This window comes from Aplidium turbinatum, chromosome 5 (assembly GCF_918807975.1).
Source record: "Aplidium turbinatum chromosome 5, kaAplTurb1.1, whole genome shotgun sequence".
NCBI lineage: Eukaryota > Metazoa > Chordata > Ascidiacea > Aplousobranchia > Polyclinidae > Aplidium > Aplidium turbinatum.
The window spans coordinates 31,877,950-31,902,245 of NC_137476.1; the positions used below are offsets into that span (position 1 = coordinate 31,877,950).

The window sequence follows — 24,296 nt, forward strand, 5'->3', positions numbered from 1 at the left end:
ACTATCGCTGCCAACTCTTGCTACAATCGGCTGCTGAGAAACATTTTTTGTCAATAAATTGACCTTTGGCTCCATACAACTTGACCTTTGGTTTCACCACGCAATATGGTTCCGTGAATGACTCAACTCTTCACTTTGTCAATCTCAATAACCGGCTCTGCGTCAGTGGTTCAAAGCCTCTACACGTATGCGAGACTGCCAGGAATAACCTATCAAAGCCTATGTCGGTCCGAGAATAAAGATTAAAAAAACAACCAACCAGATACCAGGAAAATTAAGCATTGTAGGTTGAAAAAGCGACTTGCACTTACAAAAATGCATGATTAGAGCATTTCTAAACTCTTAGCATCTTCCTTTGTGTTGGCTGGCTGTTCTGGCTGCCTTTGTTACTCAGCTTGTTCACAATAGGATCTGATGACATTAGTCACTGAATCAAGAACCTCCAAGGGGCGATTGCAATCGATTACGATTACTTACCTATTCAGCAACTACGATTCCACTTATCATAACAATATTACTTTTCCCACCTTAATGTCAAAAGTATTTTTGCCAACACCTTCCATGAAATTGACAATGTCTTCCACATCAGTCGCTGTGAATTTATGATTTAAATATCGTTTATGATCTTTGAACGTTCGAGCAGATAAGAAGACTGAAGTTTGATCTAAAATGTAAAAAATTATAAACAACGTCGGCACGGAGAGACTGGAAAACGGAAGATTTTAGTAAAAAATATCTACTAACTTGAAAGGTTTTATATAGCAGGGCAATGTCGATATTTAATTTCGGTTTTAAGTTTCAACCAAAGAATGATTTGATATCTAACAAAGTCAGTGCAACGCAGCATGAAATATAGAGAAAAGTGTCTGTCTCTGTGTTAGGAGCAGAGTAGTAGGTACGCTTGATCAATCTAATAAAAAAATAAAGAGCCCAAAATGTAGATACAAACTCATATTCTGCAAACATTCTGAAATACTCAACTATTTTCATCTTCAGTGCAATTAAATTGATTCAATTTCGCTGAAGATGAAAGCAGTCTCGTTTTCGAAACGTTTGCCGGACATGAGCATCTACATTTTGGATTCTACATTTTTTTGCGATTTGTGTCGGTGCTATTGGTAGATAAGACATGCGATAACCAAACATGGATGTCAATCCTCAGATGACAAATGTTGCTATTTTTACGTCTGGCGATGTTGAAATGATGTAAACATGAGAGCATATGATAGTTGAATTTCGCCAACCGTTTACATTTCGATAATTTAAAACAAAAATACTTTTCAGATTTCGAAAAAATGCATGTAGTAGTTAAAGAATTTGTGCAAAACCAAAAAATAAACCAATAACACCTGATAGGAATGCAAAGGAATTTATTCTCACACGAGTCAGTTCAATCATAAACAGCTAAAAATCGATTTCGATCAGCTAGTAGCTAGATCATCTTCAGTTAAGCTTATTCAAATAGAATCACATGAAAGGAGCATCTATATATTGCAAGCTATGTTAAAGCTTTTCATTTACTATTTTCTCATTATTCATGACTCGAAAATTTTACTACCTAAAGATGCAAAGTTGTTGAAATGATTGCATGGACTCTTTGGTGGCACTAAATCTATTCGATGATAAAGAAACTCTCCTTTCAAAACGGGAGATTGGGCTGAAAGAATTTTGTGTGTCGTCCCAGACAAAACCAAACAAACAGAAAAAGTGGTGCCTGGTATCTGAAAATAAATCTGGTAAGAATAAAGTCGTGATTATGCAATGAAGGAAGACGACTAACCATAATATGTGCATATTGTATACAGCTCTGTATCCATCGTGCATTTTCGTTGCGGTCAGCCTATAGCTAAGATCACAGGCAAAAGCAAAATTTAGAACAATAGCATGCATAAGTCAACACTACATTCTTCCAAAAGAGGCCAGAGCCTTCTCCAATCCCCCATGGATTGCTAGCTTGAGGTTATGTCCTAGATTAGCAATTTGACAATAATAATTAATACTGAGTGTGATAAATTTTAATGGTTCCAAGTAGATACATATTTCCACTGTAGTTAAATCGATTATGCTACACAAGTATGCTTTCTGTCGGCTGCATAGCCGAGTGGTGAGAGCCCTGGAACGACGTTGGAAAGGCCGTCGGTTCGACACCGCTCAAGAGCATGTGGCTCTGTCTTTAGTAAGACACTTAAAGACATGAGTGGCGCCCCTTCGACTATACCTTTTGATTTCTCTCATAACTATGAACAGTACTCTAGAGTCTGGAGAGAAATGCCTACGGCCCTTCTTCGGGCTATGGCATGTTGAACTGAAGTCTGCTGTCCCACAAGTCTACTCTTACTAAATACTCTTCTTCTGCAACAAATCATTCAGTTTTGACTCTCGATTTTGAATTATTAAATATTGAAAGTAACGGTCATGACGTAGATATCGAATTTTGCTGAATAAAGAATTCAACCTTAAGATATAATCAAATATTTACGCGCTTCCATATGTAATCCGATCTAATCAAATGCTTGGACACGCCATACTTCCTACTGTCGCCTTCAGGAAGAACTTTCTCCGACCATACCCTCTGCCGACCTGACCTGCCTCTGTTGGAATTGAAAAATGTGCCTTTAATTTTCAAGACGAATTTGTAGTTGTTTGTAGGCTACCATATTTAATGCTAAACTTGTTGAATCTTGTTCAAGCAGATATTTAGCTCAGTACAGCTTCACAGCAATGTGAGAAACTACTGGGTTGTGTAAAGCTCAAGAGAAAATAGTTGGCAATCTTCAACAAACGTGCATGAAAAGTCATCTCTATAGCCAGCACTCCCAAGATTCCATTTGGGGCTTCGGGCTTAACCTTACTGCTTTTTGGGCTAAGAATACTGAACTCATTGGGCGTAAAGTGCCTAATGCCTGTATAGTGTATACCAGGGCTACTTAACTGGCGGAATGCGGTCCGAATCCGGACCTTCTGGGTGTTGAAGGTAGACCTCGGGCTTCTGGTAGAATAACCTCATTGCCACATTTTAGGACCTCTTTTAACAGATTTCCATTAGGGAAAAACAATTTTTTGTGATTACCCAAGAAGCTGGGGGCTTCGCCCCCAGACCCCCAACGCTTTGCCGTCTTCTCTGATGTGCGATCCACACAGTTACACTACAAAGAAACACAATACATTTCTCCTTTTTTATTTCTGTGTTTGTGTCAAACAAAAGCCAAGTCGTGTTACATACTACCTGAAAAGTGTTTCGGTGCTCGTAGGCTACTGGTTGTTTAATTTTCGTGATTGTATATGAAATATTCACCGGACCGAAAAAATATTCAACTTGTCAAAATGGACCTTTGCTAACATTAGTTGAGTAGCCCTGGTGTATATCTTCGTTCAGCTACATCTGATGTAAACTTTTACTGTCATGTGAAAATTAACAAGCAACCTTCTTTTGGTTACTAACACCAAGCTAGGAAAAACTCATCTTCTCACATCATTTTAAACAGCCGGACATTGAAACGACGAAAAGAAAAGGGCAGTTTTTCCAGCTGGTGGGACATTCAAAAACCAAAAAGTAACGGTACAACAAAATGTTAAAATTTGAATGAACTATTTCATTGCGTTGCAGCTGACAAGGAGAAAGTTGCCGACCTTTTCATAGAATCGAAAATAGCATGAAAGTCAACATCACGCTCGAAAGCGGTGGCTTCCACAAACAGAGATTCATTGTCGTCAACATAAGGGAATAATGGGTGATTGATGATGAGTCCTGCAGTACGTGTCATCAATTAGCAAGTTAATATTACATATACAAAAACTATTAAGAATATTCACTTTTTCGCAATATAGGCCTAATAACTAATAATATATTATACAATGCTATATATTGTAGTATAATTTGATAATGTATTATGTCCAGAAGTTTCAGAAAAAGAAAATAGTTAGATAAGATATTAAAAAAATTATATAATATAATCACATATAATATTTTAAGTAATATTTATATAAATAATATTTAAAGTATTTTATGTTTTGTCTATAGTGATTGAAAATTTGAAACGAATCTACTGGAAGATAAGCGTCAACTATCTACCATAAGATTGTCTTGCCAAGATGCAGTAGCATGCTTTTGATGGATGTCAAATAGGGTGTAACATTTTTCCAAAAGTATGGCAATAATATGTTCTATAGATGGGAAGTGGTGATACTAAAATGTTCTGAAAAGATGATTTTTGACAATAAATTAATTTTTGAGGTTCCACACTCAAGTTGAAAATATTCATATTTTTAGCTATAAAATGTTGCTCGACCTATTCATACTGTTGTTTTTGGCAAGGTCTTTGTTGTTGTAGAACAGTTGTATATGTGTAAGAGAGTTTTAAGTTTGTCTGGTCAATAAAAATAACTAAGTTGACATCTTCTTAACTTCCTTGGCCTAAATTTAAAGGCATAAAGAATTTCAAAAACTCTTAATTTAACAACATTTTACCGTAAAATGCAAACGGTGATATCTAAAGTAAAACGAATATTAAGGCAGCAGATATGTTTAATTTGCACAAAACAACATGTCCGAGAAAAATAACCAACAAAAAATCCAATTGAAATCAAAAGACAAATCAACTCTTATTTTATTTCCTTTGAACAACGAAGCTGTCATGCTTGTCGCAGATTCTCTAACAACATTGTCTATTTTCAGTATCTTTTCATTATCCATGAAATCTTCACTATTAACCACCTTCTTTTCCTACATGCATTTTTTACACACTCAATTAGTCTTTCATTTGCCATTTGATTGTTTTTGAAGGATTTACAATCACCAGGTGTACCAATTGAAATAGCTGGAGAACATTTACTGGTAATACCAAAAAGCGATTTCAAAGGCCTATTTGTCCAAACAAGTTTCTGGGTGTCAATTGATGAAACAGAAATTTTCTTAACATTTTCAACACTAACAGGTGGTTGGTCTAATTTGGTGGTGTTTAGTCAAAACCTTGCTCTCCAGGTAAGACCAGATGCCAAAGTTTAGAGGGTTCAGGTCTGGGGATGAAGGCCATTCTTCCTTGAAAATGAAGCACCGCACAGCACATTGGCTGAAAGCCAGTTTTGTGTTCTCTTAGCTCCATGTCAAGGGGCAGAATCTTGTTGGAATGACCAATTCCGTTTTTTGAAGTGTTTCTTTGCCTGGCAAGGCAACAATGACTCATCAAGAATATCATTTCGGTAGTTTTCTTGGTTCAATTTCACTCCTTGGTCCACAAAAATCAGTAGACTACTTCCTGAGTCGTTGACTGCAGCCCACACCATCACTGATGCCGCCCCTTGTCTCCAAGTGACTACTCGGGGTTCAACGTCACCATCTCTTGATCAAACACGATCATTCTGACTGTTAAAATGATGCTGGACATCAAATTTCTTCTCATTACTTAACACAAGATTTGGCAGCGTGCCTCCTCCTTGAATACGTGAGAGCAGAATTCTGGCTCTGGAGAGACGTTTCTCAATGGTATTGGCATTTAGCAACTGTTTCTTCTGGTGTTTGAATGGGCTCATATTCAAATCCTTCTTGAGAACTGTGAACATGGTTCCATAGGCCACGTTGGCCTCCTTAGCCAGTTTTTGAATTGCCCAACCAAACCAAGGAAACATAAATGACAAACAGTTGCTAATAATGTATGTTTGTAGAAATTTCACAGTTGATGACAATTGTACTAAAAGAAAGTGCAAAGATGTAAAAAAATACTGCAAATGTTGTATGCACATTAGGTTATTTACAGAATAATACAGTAGGTACACACAAAATAAATGTTGCAAAACATGATTTGATAGGTATTATAGAATAGGTATAACATTTCGATAATATAATACGTAATATTATGCGTCCTTTTCCTACAATTTGCAATTATTTGTAAACAAAAAATTAAGTGTAAAACATAAATAAACCCATATTTTACCTAATTTGCATATCCGAAAGCACTATATTTCAACCTGAGTGTGGAACTTTAAAAAATCGTTTTTAATCCCTAAAAATTGGTTTCTGCCATCAGTGAGGCATTTCCCACCTGTTAGAAACATTATTGAAACAAGGTGAAAATATTTTTCAAAAAGTGTTACACCCTAATGTCAAACTTAGTCAATGTGAAGGTGACTGCACTCTTCTCTTGGAGCAAAATGATAAGACAACAAACTAGCAATTCGATACTTGCTCAACCACTTAGATGAGGGGTTGGAAATATTTTAACACAAGGGCCAGTTAGAAAAATCGGATGCTTACTGAGGTGCCGCACTGCAAGCACTGGCTCGCATTTTCTGCTTTTAATAAAGACAAAAAGTCACTGCAATGTATGCAATTATAGCAATATCTGCATGATATACAGTAGGCCTACAGATACACTAGCATTATAGATACACTAGAAATTCGATCTGTGCCCTCAAATCTAAATATTTAAATATTACCGTCTGCAAAGCCATTCAACTTTTTGATTGATGAAAAAATCACACAACGAATTTTGTTACCGTCTTCAATTCACTCAATCTTTCGAATGCTTTTAAAAATAAAACTTTGTCACTCAACTTTTCATTAAAAATCTTCCTTTGAATTTACCAATGACAAAAAAGGATACGTAGTACGATAAATAGTACCAATCAAAAAAGCAGAGGGTAGGCTACCAAATTACATCGAGAGATTTAAGTGTATTGTAGAGACAAGGCTGGACTTGACAAGACAGGACGCGTTAGAGAGATGGATGTGGATCCAGGGTGTGAAGGCGATTGCGGCACTTGGAGGTGAATCCGAATCCGGCCACCCTCGGTAACGGGGACATCACTGGATTAAAACTGAACTACTTATACTACTGTAGAGACTTGAATTTGTCAACTCAGTGTGGTACTCTCTGCTTTTTTCACTGCTCGCTGGCTTACCGGCTTTATCTATCACGAAAGCATAAGTAAACTCATTGTGCTTCGTAAACGATGACGTAGAAAGCAAATCATCCAGAGTTAGGTCCACGCCCACTACTCCAAGTAACTTAACGCCTTTGTACACAGGAAGGCTTGCTGTTATCATTTGACCTAGAAACAAGTTACATATGAACATTTTCATCATCATCTTTTTAATTTCCGACAATCAAAGCAACAAAAAACAAGATTATTTGCATAACATAACAGGGATCTGGAAAAAATGTAGACGCTACAAAACGCGAACGTCATAGCATGCTCGAGAAGAAAATGACGTACTAAATACAAGGATTTTACTTGCTAAAACGTGTTCCTTCGACATATGTACCTTCATGCAATAACCTACCATTTTCGATTCAAAGATATTTTATCACTAGTAAGTTGTTTTAATCGTAACATAAAATAAACTAATCAATCACAGAGTGTCGTTGTAGCGAAGTTGTCAACAGAAGTTGTTGTAATGCTTCTAGGAACGATCTTGTCTCATCACTGGTGTGAAATGACCGGCCGTTACTACTACTTCAATAGAAATTATCTATAAAAAAATCAGGGTTATCAAAACCATGTCACCAAAAGATTACCTTGTTATTCCCTCCAAACAATTTGACTAATAAATGCTACCCAGACAGCAAAATCCGTGATGTTTACAGTACATTGATTCATCGTCTGCAGACGTTAAATCAATGTAAGTATGACGGATTTGGCTGACTGGGTATTACCTAGGCCTAAAGAATCCAGGTAAGGAACAGACCAAATCGGATCAGTTGTGGCTCGGTTTGCAGAAGAATGAATTTTATAATATGTTGACACAAGATTCCTTACATCTTCAGGGCCATTGATTTTCAATAAGTCTCCTTTCTTAAAAAATAAAATGTTATATTGTAGGTTTTGATAAGTTTAAACCATTGAAAGGGTGTTGTTTTTGCCTCACTTGAGGATATGTAAAAAAAAAGTTCTCAAACTTCAATAAACGGTAGGGTGTTGCAGGCGCCCCATGAAATTTAAATCTTGGTTTCACCATGCTTACCTTTTTTGTGGTACTGTGTTTAGATCAGAAGACCACAAATATGAAGTTTCATAAATTTTCATCGACGTTTACCTCCACCGCCGAGGCCATTTTGAGGCCCACTTTTTGAAATTTTTCATGTATTTTGCCACTAGAGGGCAGTGTATAAGTTTTGCAATATTGGGGTATATTTAAAGGATGCCCTATGATGTTCTGAATTGTTTAAAAAAAAAATTGGAGAAATGGGATAAGTATATCCTAAAATATTCAAGTTTTGTCACTCATTTTTTGCACAATACTGCCCCTAGTGGTAAAAAGAAAAGTTAAAATATCTTGAAAACTACTCATCATATTGTTATAGAACTTGCATGCACCCCCCCATTTTCATGGGTAAGGAATTTGATTTTAGCAATATTTTTGCAAAATATTACCACTAGAGGGCGGTAGTTCTAATTTTGAACTATTTTTCTGTGAAAAGGCGATATTGTTGCATTTCTTGAGCTGTGCTTCTGAAGAATACAATTTCATGGCTTATGCACAACAAAATTTATTCAATTGTAAAGAAACTGCATGCATACCTGTACTATATCAATAAATCCAAACAGGCAATGTGAGTCTTAGTTAACACAATTTCCGCAAAGGCAGTTTTGTGTTGATAAGCGACGTTTTCTAAGATTTGGTATCTTTCTTCAATCCTCTCCACCGCTTGAATATAGTTTTGCGGATTTTTTTCTTGTTTTGCTACATGAAGAAAGTCGGATACCACTTTTACCCTTCTCTCTGCTGTGTCATTACAGACTCTGAGTGCACTTATGATACCATTAGCAGAAGCATTGCCATCATCTATTTCCCACTCTTTCGGGTGTTTGACATGAAAAGTTGTTGAAATGTGCAAAAGTTCAAATAACATTTTGTTGCTGGCATTTGCATAGGAGCACAATGACAATGAGTTATCATTAACAATGTCTGGCAGCTCTGGCTTACCGTATCCATTACCAAACCTGTTCCGGTTTGTAACCTGGCCATGGAAACTTGCATTTAAATGCAGCAGAGTTCTAGCCAAAGCTTCCTTTTCATCAATAGTGACTTGTTCGAATGTTCGTCCCATAGAGCTAATGGGATCAGCTCCCCAGTTACATACCATGTGTGCCTACCTAAAGCTTTTAAAGCAGCAATACTGATAGTTTTGTCTACTGCATCATAGCTTTTGATATTACTTACCAGTTGCAAATCTTCTCGGGGTGCTGATGCAGCAATTGGACAGTTGAACCACCATCCATTAAATTAATACAAAAGCACAAAGGTCAACAAATCACTCTAATTTTTGTATTTGTGAGTTGAAAATGATTCCTTGCGGTGGAAAGTCTTACAGCATAACTATCTTATAGCAATAGAGCTGCTTTCCCATCCACCTTGCTCGATGGACTGTTCCACATTTCATGAAGTTGTACTGTCCACTGTTGATTCCAATCTACACCGTCATCAGGTCTAAAAGTTCTTTGTAATCACCCCTCTGATAATTTTGCATATCTCTCTCAAGCTTTATGTGCTTACACTTTTCTGCTTTGAGTTGTTACAAATTCTCCCAACTCTTTTGAGGATTTTTGGTGTGCAGTACAGCTGCAGCATGTGGGGTTGCATTGAATCCTTTGTTCCGGAATCTTTCGAATAGTTCAATGCCTGGAGATCTTGACGTTTCGACTTACAGGGCTTCCCACACATGAGAAAGTATAACTTCTCCAATATGTTTTCTGCATGCTAGGCAGAGAAGTGGTTTGTCTAGCTTTATTTGAAAAAAAATGCATGCAGCAGAGAGATGGCTTGAAAAAAGTTTTTGGGTGTTGTTGTTTTAAATTTTTCTTTTTTTTTAAGGCCATTTCTCTGCTGCATGCATTTCTCTCTGCTGTCCATCGAGCAAGGTGGATGGGAAAGCAGCTCTATTGCTATGAGATAGTAATGCTGCAAGACTTTCTACCGCAAGGAATCATTTCCAAGTCACAAATACAATACATAGAGTGATTTGTTGACCTTTGCAGTTTTGTATTAATTTAATGGATGGTGGTTCAACTGTCCAATTGCTGCATCAGCACCCCGAGAAGATTTGCAACTGGTAAGTGACATCAAAAGCTATGCTGCAGTAGACAAAATTATCAGTCTTGCTGCTTTAAAAGCTTTAGGTAGGCACACATGGTATGTAACTGGGGAGCTGATCCCCTTAGTTCTATGAGACAAACAAGTCACTATTGATGAAAAAAAAGCTTTGGCTGGAACTCTGCTGCGTTTAAATGCAAGTTTCCATGGCCAGGTTACAAACAGGTTTGGTAATGGATACGATAAGCCAGAGCTGCCAGACATTGTTAATGGTTGGTAACTCACTGTCATTGTGCTCCTATGCAAATGCCAGCAGCAAAATGTTATTTGAACTTTTGCACATTTCAACAACTTTTCTTGTCAAACACCCAAAAAAGTGGGAAATAGATGATGGCTATGCTTCTGCTAATGGTATCATAAGTGCACTCAGAGTCTGTAATGATTCAGCAGAGAGAGGGGTAAAAGTGGTATCCGACTTTCTTCATCTAGCAAAACAAGAAAAAAATCTGCAAAACTATATTCAAGTGGTGGAGGAGAATTGAAGAAAGATACCAAATCTTAGAAAACGTCGTTTATCAACACAATGAAGATGCACAACTGCCTTTGCGGAAATTGTGTTAACTAAGACTCACATTGCCTGTTTGGATTTATTGATATAGTACATGCATGCATGCAGTTTCTTTATAATTGAATAAATTTTGTTGTGCATAAACCATGAAATTGTATTCTTCAGAAGCACAGCTCAAGAAATGCAACAATATTGCCTTTTCACAGAAAAATAGTTCAAAATTAGAACTACCGCCCTCTAGTGATAATATTTTGCAAAAATATTGCTAAAATCAAATTCCTTACCCATGAAAATGGGGGGGTGCATGCAAGTTCCATAACAATATGATGAGTAGTTTTCAAGATATTTTAACTTTTCTTTTTACCACTAGGGGCAGTATTGTGCAAAAAATGAGTGACAAAACTTGAATATTTTAGGATATACTTATCCCATTTCTCCAATTTTTTTTTTTAAACAATTCAGAACATCATAGAGCATCTTTTAAATGCACCCCAATATTGCAAAACTTATACACTGCCCTCTAGTGGCAAAATACATGAAAAATTTCAAAAAGTGGGCCTCAAAATGGCCTCGGCGGTAGAGGTAAACGTCGATGAAAATTTATGAAACTTCATATTTGTGATCTACTGAGCTAAACACAGTACCACAAAAAAGGTAAGCAAAATCCGAGAGGGTCGGGGCGCCTGCAACACCCTAATAAACGGTAAATAAAAAGCACTAAAAGTCAAGAACATGTTGTTCCATACTGATAGAGTAGTGGAAGCAAGTGACTAACAGTGACATTTGGCTTGTCGTCAGGACGAAAATATCAAATGATACTATTTCCAGTAGTCATGATGGGTTCGAACAAGGCCTAAATAAGTTGAGACAAAACGGGACATAGGCAAAGTTATCACACAGAATTGTTAAGATTATGAAGCGCGGATTCTGCGCCATAATCATGGAGAAAATCGTTTCTGGTACTACTTGCAACGTTCATCTGATGAAAGGGAAAGTAACAGCAGGACAAACAAGTTGATTTATTGCTTCACTGGCGTTTCGCGTATTCTCAGAGCCAATAACATACAAATTAAAACTTACGAATTTATATATTGCAGTGTGGTTGAAGGCAAGAGAAAAAAAGTGAAACACACATTGTTTTAAAGGTTGACCAAGATGCGTGAGCGGGTACTTTCCACGTTAGATGACGTACAACTTTCAACATTAAAGCGTCAGTGTTTTACTTTCACCAGATGAACGTTGCAACTAGTATACTAGAAACGATAACCCTGAACACCTAAACTTTTCAGTATTCATGGAGAAAATCTCATTGAACCTGCGGTGGCTTTAGAGTTTAAAGTGTAGCCTACTTGACTATTCTAAAGAAACTTGGCATACCTTTTTGAAAGAGGGATTGTTTTGCGAGATATCCTTCAGAATTTTATTGCTGTCTGCAAAAATCAAAACTTTGTTGTATAAACTAGGCAATTAAAACCAAGAAACCACGTCAGCAAAAGTGAAAGAAATGTAAAGTATAGTTTACATCCCTTATTACGAAGAATAGGGTAAACACGGCACAGGGGATTTTAAAGTTAACGTAGACAAGTGAAATATCGTTCAGTGCCACTTCGTGTCTCTTTTTTAGCTTTTCTAGTCAAGTGCGCTTACCAATTACACCAATCCCGTATGTCATAACTACGACACTGTTCGACAAGGTTGCATGTTTTTCTGTCAACTTTTTCAAAAATTCATCTGGAGAATCATTTGGTAAACCGTCCGACATGAAATGGATTACTCGTTCAACTGCTGAACCTAAAGAAAAGTTCCTTTCAATTAACTTTAGGAATATCATATCAATAATGATACTGGAGAACGATGATCAATGAGGATCTGACAGAAAGATTTCGTTTTCATTTTCTATAACCCTTGGCATTAACAATGCATGTCTTAACCATGGATCGCGCTTATACTAATGCTCGAAAATTGCAGTTAGACTTTTTTGAACAGCCTAATAAATTAAAACAATGTAAAAAAATCCCTTTTTGTAATTTGCAATCTCATTTCCGCCAAAACACGACATATAGTGCTCTCTTCAGAGACTGAAAAAACAGTCAACTTGCTAAAAAACGTAGCCTATAAAGCTTCAATTTCTTATATTTAAAGCCACTAAATGAGCGAAAACTTTAGCGTAAGTACAAAACAACATATCTGAAGACTAAAGGCCAAAGATTGTAGATCAGAAGTAGGTTGTACGGCTGTGCGCACTAATTGGGGAATGGGGATGCGAGAGCTTTTTCAACGCGTAGAAATAACGAATAATCTTTGTTGGATTTACAATGAAAACACAAATTAGATGGAATGCTACAATGGTGGCTGCTTACAATTGAAACCAAAAAATTGTATAAATTCTGCAATCTCGAGAGATTCTCACACAAAAAATTATTTGGTATTATATAAGCCAAATAAGAATTATTGTTATTGTATATTATTAATCACTTAAGCTTTTATACTGTCTTTAAAATGCAAATACTTTGATGTTTTGCAAATAACCTATCACAAAAAGCATAAAAGAAAATGTCAGATGGTGGAGGTATATACCTTCATGGCCATTCCAGTGTAAACACTGCACTGATGAGACGGGAAGGTCGAAACGGTGTGCACTGTCTGCAGTTAATCTTGTAAATATATGAAAACAATGCAAAGTTCAGTCCCACAGAGCATATCTCAAAAAGTAAAGTTGATGGAAATAGAGCTGATTACATTTTTTAAAATCAGCGAACCAAATATGAAGTATCGAAAAATCTTCTTCCTGTTTTTTTCGTCCAATTTCCTGGTTGACGGGGTAGAACGGGGTCTGGCAAGTCACATGCTCTGTTTTCCCTCATCACGATCTAGGAGCCTAGCGTTGGTCATCTGCAACCGCATCCTGTCATCCTTTATGTTTATAGCTCACGTCTTTCTTGGACGTGCACTCGTGCTGGCTTCTTCGTGCTAGGAGCTGGTACATATTGGCAATGGTTTATCCATCCGCTGCTTCTTTCAACATGTCCAAACCAGTGGGTTGGTTGAATCGAAGGACATTCTCAATCTTTGGCAAGCCCACCCTGTCAAGTAGCGTGTCTGAGCTGGTGTACTGGATCTCTTGTGATCTGATGTTGCAAATTCATCGCACCATTGCGTTGCTAATACTTTTGATTCTTCCCAATTCTTCTTTTGCCACAGCCCAGAATTCACTCGCAAACAGCATCGCACTCCTGACACAGCTACTGTGGACCCTGCCTTTCCTGGTAGGGGGGCTGGTATGTTTCTCTGAGTATGAGCAGTAATTATTTTAATTTACCCTCTGAGGCTAACTTTACTCGTGTGGTGGAACTGAGATTGGTGCCTCCACCTGCACTGAGTAGCTGTGTCACATAAGTAACAAAATGCATCTACCACCTCTAACTTCTCATCATGTGTTTGTTTTGTGTTTGTTTGTTTATTGGCCGCTGCGAAAAATATGTACAATAAATCAAAACACAATGTACAGTAAAACTGTTGAAAAGTTTACAATAAAAAAAACGAGTAAAAAATGATGGTAGCATCACAGCAGCGGGAGGCTGCGAAGTGACCGTTCAAGGTCTTCAAGTCAAGCAGCCACCCTTAACTCATCAATGATAATTATAATTGAATAATTGAGACAAAGAGATAATAATACATAAATAACGGTGAAGCTGTCCAAGAAGATAAGAAATCAAAAAACTGATTAGTAGGTTAATTTAGCATTTTTTAATATGAGTCAATAATTTTCTTTTTGTACATTCTTTTAAAAGTTGTGAATGAGGATTTGCGAATTTCATCTGATATATCATTCCAAATTTTTGCGCCAGAGTATTTTATTGAGCGTTGTAGTTTTGTGGTTGTGTATCGATAATAATAGTAATCTAGGTTGGTCGAGTTTCGAGTAGAAAAGTTGTGAATTTGGTTACATTTTTTAAAGTAGTTTTGAAAAGTGTCGGGTAATAAATTAAAACTAAACTGATACATAAACTTAGCAATTTCAAAGTTGTACAGATCTTTTAACTTTAGGATATTTAGTTGTTTATAAAAGGGTGTAACATGGTCAGCCCATTTGCCTTTCACAACAGCTTTGACTGCCTTATTTTGCAAAACACCAAGCTTTCCAATATGTGTTTTGTATGACGACCCCCAAATTGTCAGTCCGTATATTAGGTAAGGATGCACAAGAGAATAGTAAAGCTGAAGCATAGCTTTGGTAGATAAACAATGTTTTAATTTGGAGAGTATGCCAACAGATTTGGAGAGTTTGGAAGATAGAGCATCAATATGAGGAAGAAAAGATAGATTTTTGTCAATTAAGATACCAAGGTATTTAGCAGTGTGAACATTTTTTAGTTGGGTATTGCCGTAAAATACTTCAACATTAGTTGATTTTTGGTTGGTCTTGGGTGCAATTATTAAAAAGTTAGACTTAGAAGCATTTATCGTAAGTGAATTGGCTGTGATCCAACGTTTGATTCCTTTCAGTTCAAGATTAATTAAATTTTGAAGACTTAATAAATTATCGGCTTTAATAACAAGACAAGTGTCATCAGCAAATAATCTAGGAACAGAAGAAACACAGTTAGATATATCATTTATATAAAGTAAAAAGAGAAGCGGTCTAATATGGACCCTTGAGGGACACCAAATTTTATTTCTTTTAATGTAGAATTTTCTTGACCAATAGACACAAATTGTTTACGATTTTTCAAGTAGGAAGTAAGTAAGGCATTGGCAACTCCTCGAATTCCATAATGATCAAGTTTATGCAAGAGTTTTTCATGATGAACTGTGTCAAAGGCTTTTTTAAGATCTAGTAAAACAAGTCCAGTCAATTCATTGTTCTGCATTTGCTCGTATGAGGAGGTAATAATGTCTAAAGCAGCATGACTTGTTGAATGGTTGGCACGAAAGCCATACTGAGTAGGCGTTAAGATCGAATGCTTATTTATAAACGACGTCAAACGTTTGAACATTAACTTTTCCAGAATCTTTGAAAAGCATGAGAGTAGAGAAATTGGTCTATAATTATTTGTTTCGAGTTTGCTTCCAGATTTATAAATTGGAATGACTTTAGCAATTTTGAGAACATCTGGAAATATGCCATTCGAAAATGCGTGGTCGAAAAGGATGGATAGGGGCAAGGCTATGATAGTGGAAGATCATCTATTTGGAAAATAGGTTTAACATTCCAGGAACAAAAGTTTTTTCTTTTTTGTTGATCATCGATATTGTTGATAGTCCCGAGCTGATAAAGTTGACCTATACTGAAATACTGAGTGAAACTTTTCGTGGAGTTAGAGGGATCCTATAGGAACAATTTTAGAGATGATGCCGCCTTCCGAACCCTTCTCAACCAACTATGAATAATTGTTCCGGCGGGTCAATTACTCTCCTAATTTGTAATTGTGATGAAATTTGTAACTTGGCTGGCTGATTTAAGTAACGTTGAATTTGCGTTGTTTCTTTGTTCTCAGTGACGTGGCTTGCCTGATGACTAAGATGTTTCACCTTTAATTGTTGCTTTGCTGCGTGCCGGGAGCGGTTGTGTCTGGAGACCATCTACTTTTTTGTGTTAACTCTGTACGGTATCGGTAAAGCAAGCTAGAGGAATGCCAGGACAACTTTGCGATGTGTGTGTATTTTGGATTTGAGTGTAATCGCTGTGAAGAATCATAGTGTGTGCAAAAATCAGGTTTTTATCCCCGACTCAATCGATCGATTCAGACTCAATAAATCGAAACACAAATAACGATTGCAAGAATGATTGAGGCAGGCAGAGGAGGGATAGTAGGCAAGCAATAAGCTCCTACTCTTGTAACCAGTAATCAATGTCTTTGCAAACAAACTCACTAGATCCAAGTTCGTTCGTAAAGAATTGAAAAGCTCTGTCAAACGCTTGGGTGTAGTAAGTCCCTCCTGAAATTCAAAAACAGAGCAAGAATATGAAGAAGTTAAAGAATACGATTCCTGATACTAAACTCATTTTTAAATCGCACGTTTGTTCATTTTGATGCTGAAAAGTGTCTCTGGATTTTCGGCACAGTACTTTTTACTCGGAGAATAATAAAACTCTATCCTTTGTCGTGCCAGGGCTGTGGAGTCGGAGGGATTTTGTCAGGTCCAGAGTCGTGGTCGTAAAAAAAGGCCAATACCGTCTAGATACAAAACGATGAATAGTGAAATTTAAAAAAAATGAAACGGTGCAAAATTTTCTGGCAACCCTCAAAAATCTGTCTGAACTGAAGCCGATGATTTTATGGTTTTACGCCAGGCACATGATTTTATGGTTTCTAAACCCTTGACAGCCTGTTTCACCTAAAAGGAGGATCATCACAAGGTCCTTATTCAATTAGAATAAAATCGGCCAGTGATAAACCGAGGAGTCGGAGTCGCACATTTTCGGTCCGACTCCACAATCCTGGTTTAAGCTTTCAGAGTCGAGGATCTATCCACCAAGACATAAAGCTTGATATTCAAAAATCTGAACTCACCATTTGCATCAATTTTATGTATAAAATCATTGATATTTTTTTTGTTTTGAGGTGTGGCCTGAGCTAGCCTTGTTCGAAAGCATTCCCCGTTGCCAGTAGATATGTGATCTGTAAGCACTTCCTGCCTGTCAGAAATTGCAAGGACGGTAACCTAGATACAAAGTTAGAAAGATTAATCAAAATCTGAAAAATCGGGCTATTTCCTCACAACCATTGATGAGTGATTCACTTTTTGGATTTTTATCAAATTTATAAAGTTACTTATTGTTCGCATAGCATACCTTGTCATACGGGTTCAGCGTACTTAGCACGGCTATTGCTGCTTCTTTTGCCAAAAACATTAATTCATAACCACCCTGGACTTCCTTCATAGACCCGCTCTTATCAAGTACTATCACAACTTGTTTCACCAATGGAACACTGGCCTGAACGTACCACGGTCTGAAAAACACCGGAGTTACACTGCTACCCGACTATGAGATATTATGATAGTAAAATTTTCATTTCATGAAAATTACGTTTCAACAAAAAAATCTCTTGGAGTTTAAGAGAATATAAACGACAAAATTTGCTTTTTTGTTTGTTTGAAAGAAAAATGTTTCCGTAAACGTTTTGAACCTTGTTCTGGCGTCGAAAGATCCACAAACGTCTTCAAGAATAGAAGGATACATTGTGGTCACGCCCTGATCGCTTCCAAAGTACTGCCATTTGAGAGTGGGTATGTTTTTTAGATTATCGACAGCTTGCTCTCTGAATTCGCGTGTAAGACGAATCGGGTTCTCTTGTGCATTGGTAGATACAAACTCACAAGACGAGAGTGGATTGATCTATGTTCAAACGTATAGTGTAAGTGCTGTACTGCTGTAGACATATTGGAAAAGTTGTCGGCTGCACAGCCACACGCAATGCACGGCCAGCAAAGCCGAGTGGTAGAAACCATGGTTCGACGCTCGTAAATCGTAAGGGCATGTTATGTCTTTGGCAAGACACTTAAAGGCATACCTGAAGTTGGGCACAAACATTGGCTTCCTTGCCTTTCCGTCTACTTAATCTAAATCTTCAACGACCGATGGTTAGCCTGGATACAACGACAGTACCTGTTTGTCGACGATACTGATTCGTAATGAAGACTAGGCTTCTTTGAAATTAAATTCGGGCGTGGAAAAGCTTACAGCGAAGCTCAGTGTAAGGCTGTTTGAGTTATCTATTAGATTGTACCGGTCACATAAAACATGTTGAAAGCATGAACTTGCTTTCTTTTGAAGACCTCTGTCAAATCTCAAAAGAAAATAACGTTTGAAGCAATTAAAACAATTCTACAAGAAATGACTTAAAATACAATTGCTTGATTCTGGCCCATTCTTAATTTTAAAATAAGATTGTAAATGGAAAATTAAAGATTGTAAATGGAAAACAAAAGATAAAGCTACTTTAATTCAGTTTATTTTTATTTCTGACCATCACAACGAAAAACGACATATACCATACAAAGTAGCGATATAGAAAACGGTGAAGCGACAAAACGCGACTTTTCTAACTTATTGTTGCAAAAAAACAAAGTCTTACTTCTCGTTTAAATCTTGGATCAAACGTTAAAGTAGAAGATGTTTCACAACATTGTCGAGATGAAGGGATGGTTGTAGAGTAAGCTCTCCGAACAGCTAGAGCCAGCTTTTGCACAGCATCAATTCTTAGCTGATATTCATTTGCAAAACTTGATGCCAGCTGCAGCAAATTATTTCACAAAATCAAAATAGATTTTAATTGTAAATATCCTGCCACATTATCAACGACTGCAACATCATTCGCCAAATGGAGTAAAAGAATGTTTCAAATGGTGAGAACAAAAAGTGGCTTCTCTGTAGTGACCTCAACCTAGGCAGACAATCTGATGCAGCAAGATGATACATACTCTTCACAGTCTTCAGTTCCAGGGGGCTCAGTATAAATATCATTGCAAGAAAATTGTCAAGAAAAATCCTTTTTATGGTATTGCAAATGGAGTAGGCCAGATAAGAAAACAGCAAATGGAACCAGTTGGCTAGCAAGAAAATTGTAAAACCGCAATGTGACAATTGTTAAAAGCTTGCAAAAATATAATGTCTTAGTTGAAACAATAGATGCGACAGTGGCAATTACAGTGGTAGATGTCTGACAAAAAATAAAGACTGACAGAAAACCTTATGTGCGAGGCCTAAATAAGGTTTTATGAAAACAATTATCAAGAGCAACTCTATTTCAATATAATTCTATTTGAATAAGTTTGCGGCTGAAGATAATTTAAAATAAAAGCTAAGGGAGCACATAATTTGTTTTGTTAGTTCTTACGAATAATAATGTTTTAGTTCAATTTGATTCAAAACATATCAAAAGAATTAGAGCTACCAACATGATTAAGATGATACTTCTTATATAAAATACTTTTAAAGATTTTTACAAGTCTGGTAGTCCGCAAACATTGATAAAACAACATTTTGAAGATTGATTGTTGAAACAATTTTGTTGTTAAAATTTTAGTTGTAACATCTTTAATTAGCCTTACCTCGTTGAGTATCTTATTCCCATTAACATAGTCATACTTAAACCGCAAGAAGTTCAGATGATTCTATGTAAAAATAAGCATTTTATAAATAGTTTTATACAGAATAAAACAGCAATGTTCCAAAAAGCAAAGGAATTTATTCTTACACGAGTCAGTTCAATCATAAATAGCTAAAAATCGATTTCGATCTGCTAGATCATCTTCGGTTAAGCTTATTCAAATACCGTACTGAAGATGATCTAGCTGCTAGCTGAGCTATTTATGATTGAACTGACTCGTGTGAGAATAAGTTCCTTTGCAATACAAGACATGTAACCGAGTCGTTCATATCAAGCATTGTTGTGGGTTTGACACTTGTCAGAAGATATTTCATTTTCTTGGTTCCAAAAAGGCATTAACTGCACGTTATGCTTCAAAGAATCTTTTAGAATGATTTTTATTCCTTAAAAACACGTTTTTTTTGTTAAAAAAGCAAGAGTTCAAGAAACATTCTTTCAAAAAAAAAATATAATACTGGGCGTGCAGCAGAAAAACTTGCCACATTTGAAATTTTTATTGTAGCAAAGTTGTTATAGTTAGACAGGTGGCTGAAATGAAGTTTTGCAGGTAATGACTTCCCATTTCTGGCTTCACATTTCACTTTTATGATTAAATAACTTTTGTAGGTAGTATATAAAATTTTGCATTACTGTGCAAAAAACATGGACCGGCGAACACCGTGCACTTATTGTGGAAGATTTCATCAACAATGAAAAATCTGTGAAGGAACCCTAAAAATTTCAAGACATATTTCAAACTAAACCGTCATGCTTCTGTTCCCAATCGAATCTTGAAATTTCTTGATTCCAGTCAGATTCCCCATTTTGTTGAAATCATCCACACAAAATGTATCATACGATATTCACCAATGCCAACAGTTGCAACCAGGGTTGTAAAAACCTGTTTTTTTTTTAATAAAACCCAGCCTGCCCGGATTTTATTGGCAAAACTGGGCTTTTTGGTGAAAAACCCGAGTTTTATGAGCAAAAATGGGTTTATCACGTGAAAATAGCTGAAAAAAGATTTTTTTTGTGGAATTTGTTTAACTATTCTTCATGCGATGTGCATTCTTGTGAAAAATCATGTTCTTAGACAGTGAGTTGCTGGTTGCTAAGCCTGCTAAATGTAACAAGAATTTGATTTAAACCTATGGCTATTTATATATACTTTTTTTATTTCTTAGCAAGAGTTGGAACAAAACAAATGCTAGAAAAGATAACAATCTCGATGAACACCCACACTTTGCAGTGTTTATTTGATTAGTTGTTGAAAATAAAACTTTTGAGAAAAAGCTTTGTTCCGTCACAGGTGTTGCCACAATTTTTTTCTAGAACAACTTCGAAGTTTTTTCAGGTTTGAGCAGAATACCTTATCTGGCAAGACTATTTTTGTAGATCTAGCCATGTCTTTTTAAAAAAAAAACAGGGTATTTTGAAAAAACCAGCCCAGTCCTCTGAGCTCCCAGCGGTCATGGTTGTCGAGAACTCATTAAATGGCTTCTGAAACTATCGCGTCGGTAGGCTATGTTTGGTCGCCAGCTTTCACAAGCCAACATTTCTCCACTCTGTTGGCATTTGAATTTTTTCTCTACTTGCGTTTGTGTTTCAAACTTTGTTTCCTTCACTCGCATTTACAACTCTTTTTTCATAAACAAGATAAAGTCTCTAACACACTGAAGAGAAATTTTGATGAAAAAGTTGTCCAGAAAAGCTGAATGTTGACCTATAAAAACTCAAAAACTAATTCTACAATCTACACCTAGTTGGGAAGCAGTACATTTAAATACAACTGCAAATTTGTTTCAAGGCCTTGTTTGCACTGTTCTTACTTGAATGAACTCAAAAACATGACATGAATGTTAACAGGTTTATAAAAACACGAATTTTTAACAGATATTTTATTTGGCTGCTGGTAATAATTTGAGTCTCCTACAAACAAGCAGTTGTGAACTGAGTGACAACTGGGATGACAAGTGACTGAATTTGATAAATGATGAAACTGACAAGCCGAAACTTGATTTTGAGAAGCGATGACCAAGCAAGTCTGACGTGAGCATGTAAAATTGTAAACCTCATTTGCTGACTTGGCAGCAGCTGAAATGTACTTGCTGAGTTGTCGGATGCCAAGTGGCCTGACAATAATTTGGCCGCCGGGAAGAAGCTCAGGTAGGCCATGCTTGGTCGCCAGAAAAATAAAGGAGGTTAGAGGCTTGCAGCCCATCTGGGTAGCTACCCACGACAACCCTGGTTGCAACACAACATACTGTACAGTTGGAAGTGAAAGAGTGTCAGCAAACATTGTCAGCTGCTTTCACTTTTGAGATTCCATAATCAAAGTGTCTTGTGATAACACAGTTGCCTGATCTAGAGCAGTGTCATACAAGTATCCTTTTCCAAGTCATGCTCAACCAACATACCCTTCCTTTGTTAAAATACTATGAATGCTCTATCGGAAATCAATAAAATAAAACAAAAATGTCAGTAGAAAGCATTCAATGCACAGTCTGGTCTAAGTGGTCTAAAGGCAAACCCAATGCCACAAGTGCAGAAAACAATTAAACAAATACGTAGATTTTAGCAAACCTGCATTTCTGTTTTCTTCAAGGAATGAACAACAAAATCTTCAAGACGATCTTTCAAAATTTGAGTGTCTACATCCATTCGGTATGGAACAGTCAAAGTAAAGTTTAGAATAATTAAAATAAATATTGTTTTAATCATTGTTGTGACATCTCATTTTAGTAGGAAAAAGCTGTGGAGTCATGCAAAAACATTTTAAAAATTAGTTTGAGAACAATGAAATATGTTAGACTACCATTGCCTATTGCCATCAAGTAAAAATAAGGCTTTTCCATAATTTTAAAACAACTCTTTTTTTGAATAGTATTTTAACAGGTTTTAATTCCAGACCCCATTAGTCAACTTTGTATCCTAGATGTTGGATGGCACAACCAAACAACCATGTCAAAACGATAACGCCCAGGTAAACCAAATCTACACAGAGTTTGTAAAAATACAAACTGTGACAAAGTAAACTTTTTTTAATTTAGCACATGTACAAAAGCTCGATTTTAAATATCTGGAACCTACACAAATTGAATTTTTATACTTCCTTGATGACAATTAGCCTGACTAAAGTGTATAGGCTATCTATATGACCTCAACTTAAATTAACTTGACTAATGACTATGCTATAGACTACTAAAATGCATCAAAAATGTGACAAGTTGTTTCAGTCCATACTGTTTGTGACTTAATAACATAAAGCAAAAATATAAAGTACCATACACTAGCTTTGCAAACTGCTTTAAAGTAATAGTTACCTCGGTGATACATGCTAAATTAATCACCAACTACCTACCAGTACTTTCAGAAAAAAAGTGGTAATGTGTAGCCTACTATGTATAAGGCTAGCTTTTTTAAGCTTGCAAGCTAAAGTAATACTTGGTTTGCTTTTAAAGGGTAGCTGCTACCCGGTAGCCCAACACCTTACCACTTTACTGGTAAGATCACAGAAGTTTTGATGTAGACCTGTGATGTACCGGTATTGATCAGAAGACTGCGGCAATTCTTCAACCACTCAGCACAAGCCTGGATATGACAAAAAAAAATTATGTTGTTATAAATCTTTTTAGCCTCAGTAGATAGGCTATTTAATGTGATATTGTACTGTAAACATATAACAATATCAATCCAATAGTTAATGAGGGTATGTTAACTTTTTAAAAAAGCTAAAAGCGATAGCCCACAAATAATACCACTGTATTCACTGTATTTCCACCTTCCCACTGGCCTGAATCTGAACTTCACTGAAGTCTAAATAAATAATTTAAAATAAACTGCAAACTTGCACAGGACAAAATGGCGGTAATGCAATGTTGCCAGGCCTTTTAATTTAGGTTTTTGAGTAGTTTTTCTGAAAGAACCAGATCTGGTGACAAAAGAAGATAGATAAAGAAAATATAAATTGTTTTCTGTTTGTCATTAAGGTTTTTTCTTAATGATAACTAGTCAAACAACAATTAAACTTCAACAATCAGAAACCTCACTCTGTCAATCTCGGTGACCGCGCCTGCGTCAGTGATTCAAAGGCCTCTACAAGTATGCGAAACTGCCAGGATTAAGTTCTGCAAGAAGCAAGTCCGAGGATAAAGATTCAATCAATCAATCAAACACAAATCAAACTGACAACCAGTTTGTGACTACAATCGTTTCCTCATGGCCCATTTTAAAGAAAGAACAAAGTGACCTTTTGTTGTTAATTAACAAGGTAATAAATAAGTTTTAATTTTAATAACCTTTTTCGAAACCTCTGTTATGTTTGGCATATATTGTTTTTTGTTGTAATGGTCTAAAATAAAAATAAACCATTGAAAGAACAAAGTGGCGTTTCTATTGTTAATGTTAAATAACACAGTAATAAATAAGTTCCAAATTTAATAAACTTTTTCTAGACCTCTGCTATGTTTGGCATATATTGTTTTTCTTTGTGCTGGTTAAAAATAAAAACAAATTGAACTGAATCATGGCGACCTTTATCCACAAACCATGCTAACAGGCAGCTTCAAATTTGACTGGAGGCCGATCTGTAAGTAGACAAAAT

General features: G+C 36.3%; 1 protein-coding gene across 1 annotated transcript in view; it reads right to left on the bottom strand.

Annotated features, from left to right (window-relative positions):
* The window catches only part of LOC145771356 (VWFA and cache domain-containing protein 1-like), a 36,229-nt gene extending 13,790 nt beyond the window's left edge, over positions 1 to 22,439 (bottom strand). Inside the window, exons 1-15 of the mRNA XM_082583110.1 lie at positions 22,277 to 22,439; positions 19,656 to 19,718; positions 18,680 to 18,838; positions 17,732 to 17,940; positions 17,395 to 17,554; positions 17,114 to 17,264; positions 16,473 to 16,538; positions 12,246 to 12,389; positions 11,976 to 12,028; positions 7,653 to 7,791; positions 6,898 to 7,047; positions 3,631 to 3,748; positions 2,480 to 2,591; positions 1,559 to 1,721; positions 528 to 664 (exon numbers count right to left, since the gene is read on the bottom strand). Coding sequence (XP_082439236.1) covers positions 528 to 664; positions 1,559 to 1,721; positions 2,480 to 2,591; positions 3,631 to 3,748; positions 6,898 to 7,047; positions 7,653 to 7,791; positions 11,976 to 12,028; positions 12,246 to 12,389; positions 16,473 to 16,538; positions 17,114 to 17,264; positions 17,395 to 17,554; positions 17,732 to 17,940; positions 18,680 to 18,838; positions 19,656 to 19,718; positions 22,277 to 22,414 — 1,962 coding nt within the window. The 5' untranslated portion in view covers positions 22,415 to 22,439. The remainder of the gene's footprint in view (positions 1 to 527; positions 665 to 1,558; positions 1,722 to 2,479; positions 2,592 to 3,630; positions 3,749 to 6,897; positions 7,048 to 7,652; positions 7,792 to 11,975; positions 12,029 to 12,245; positions 12,390 to 16,472; positions 16,539 to 17,113; positions 17,265 to 17,394; positions 17,555 to 17,731; positions 17,941 to 18,679; positions 18,839 to 19,655; positions 19,719 to 22,276) is intronic.
* Positions 22,440 to 24,296: the final 1,857 nt, after the last annotated feature.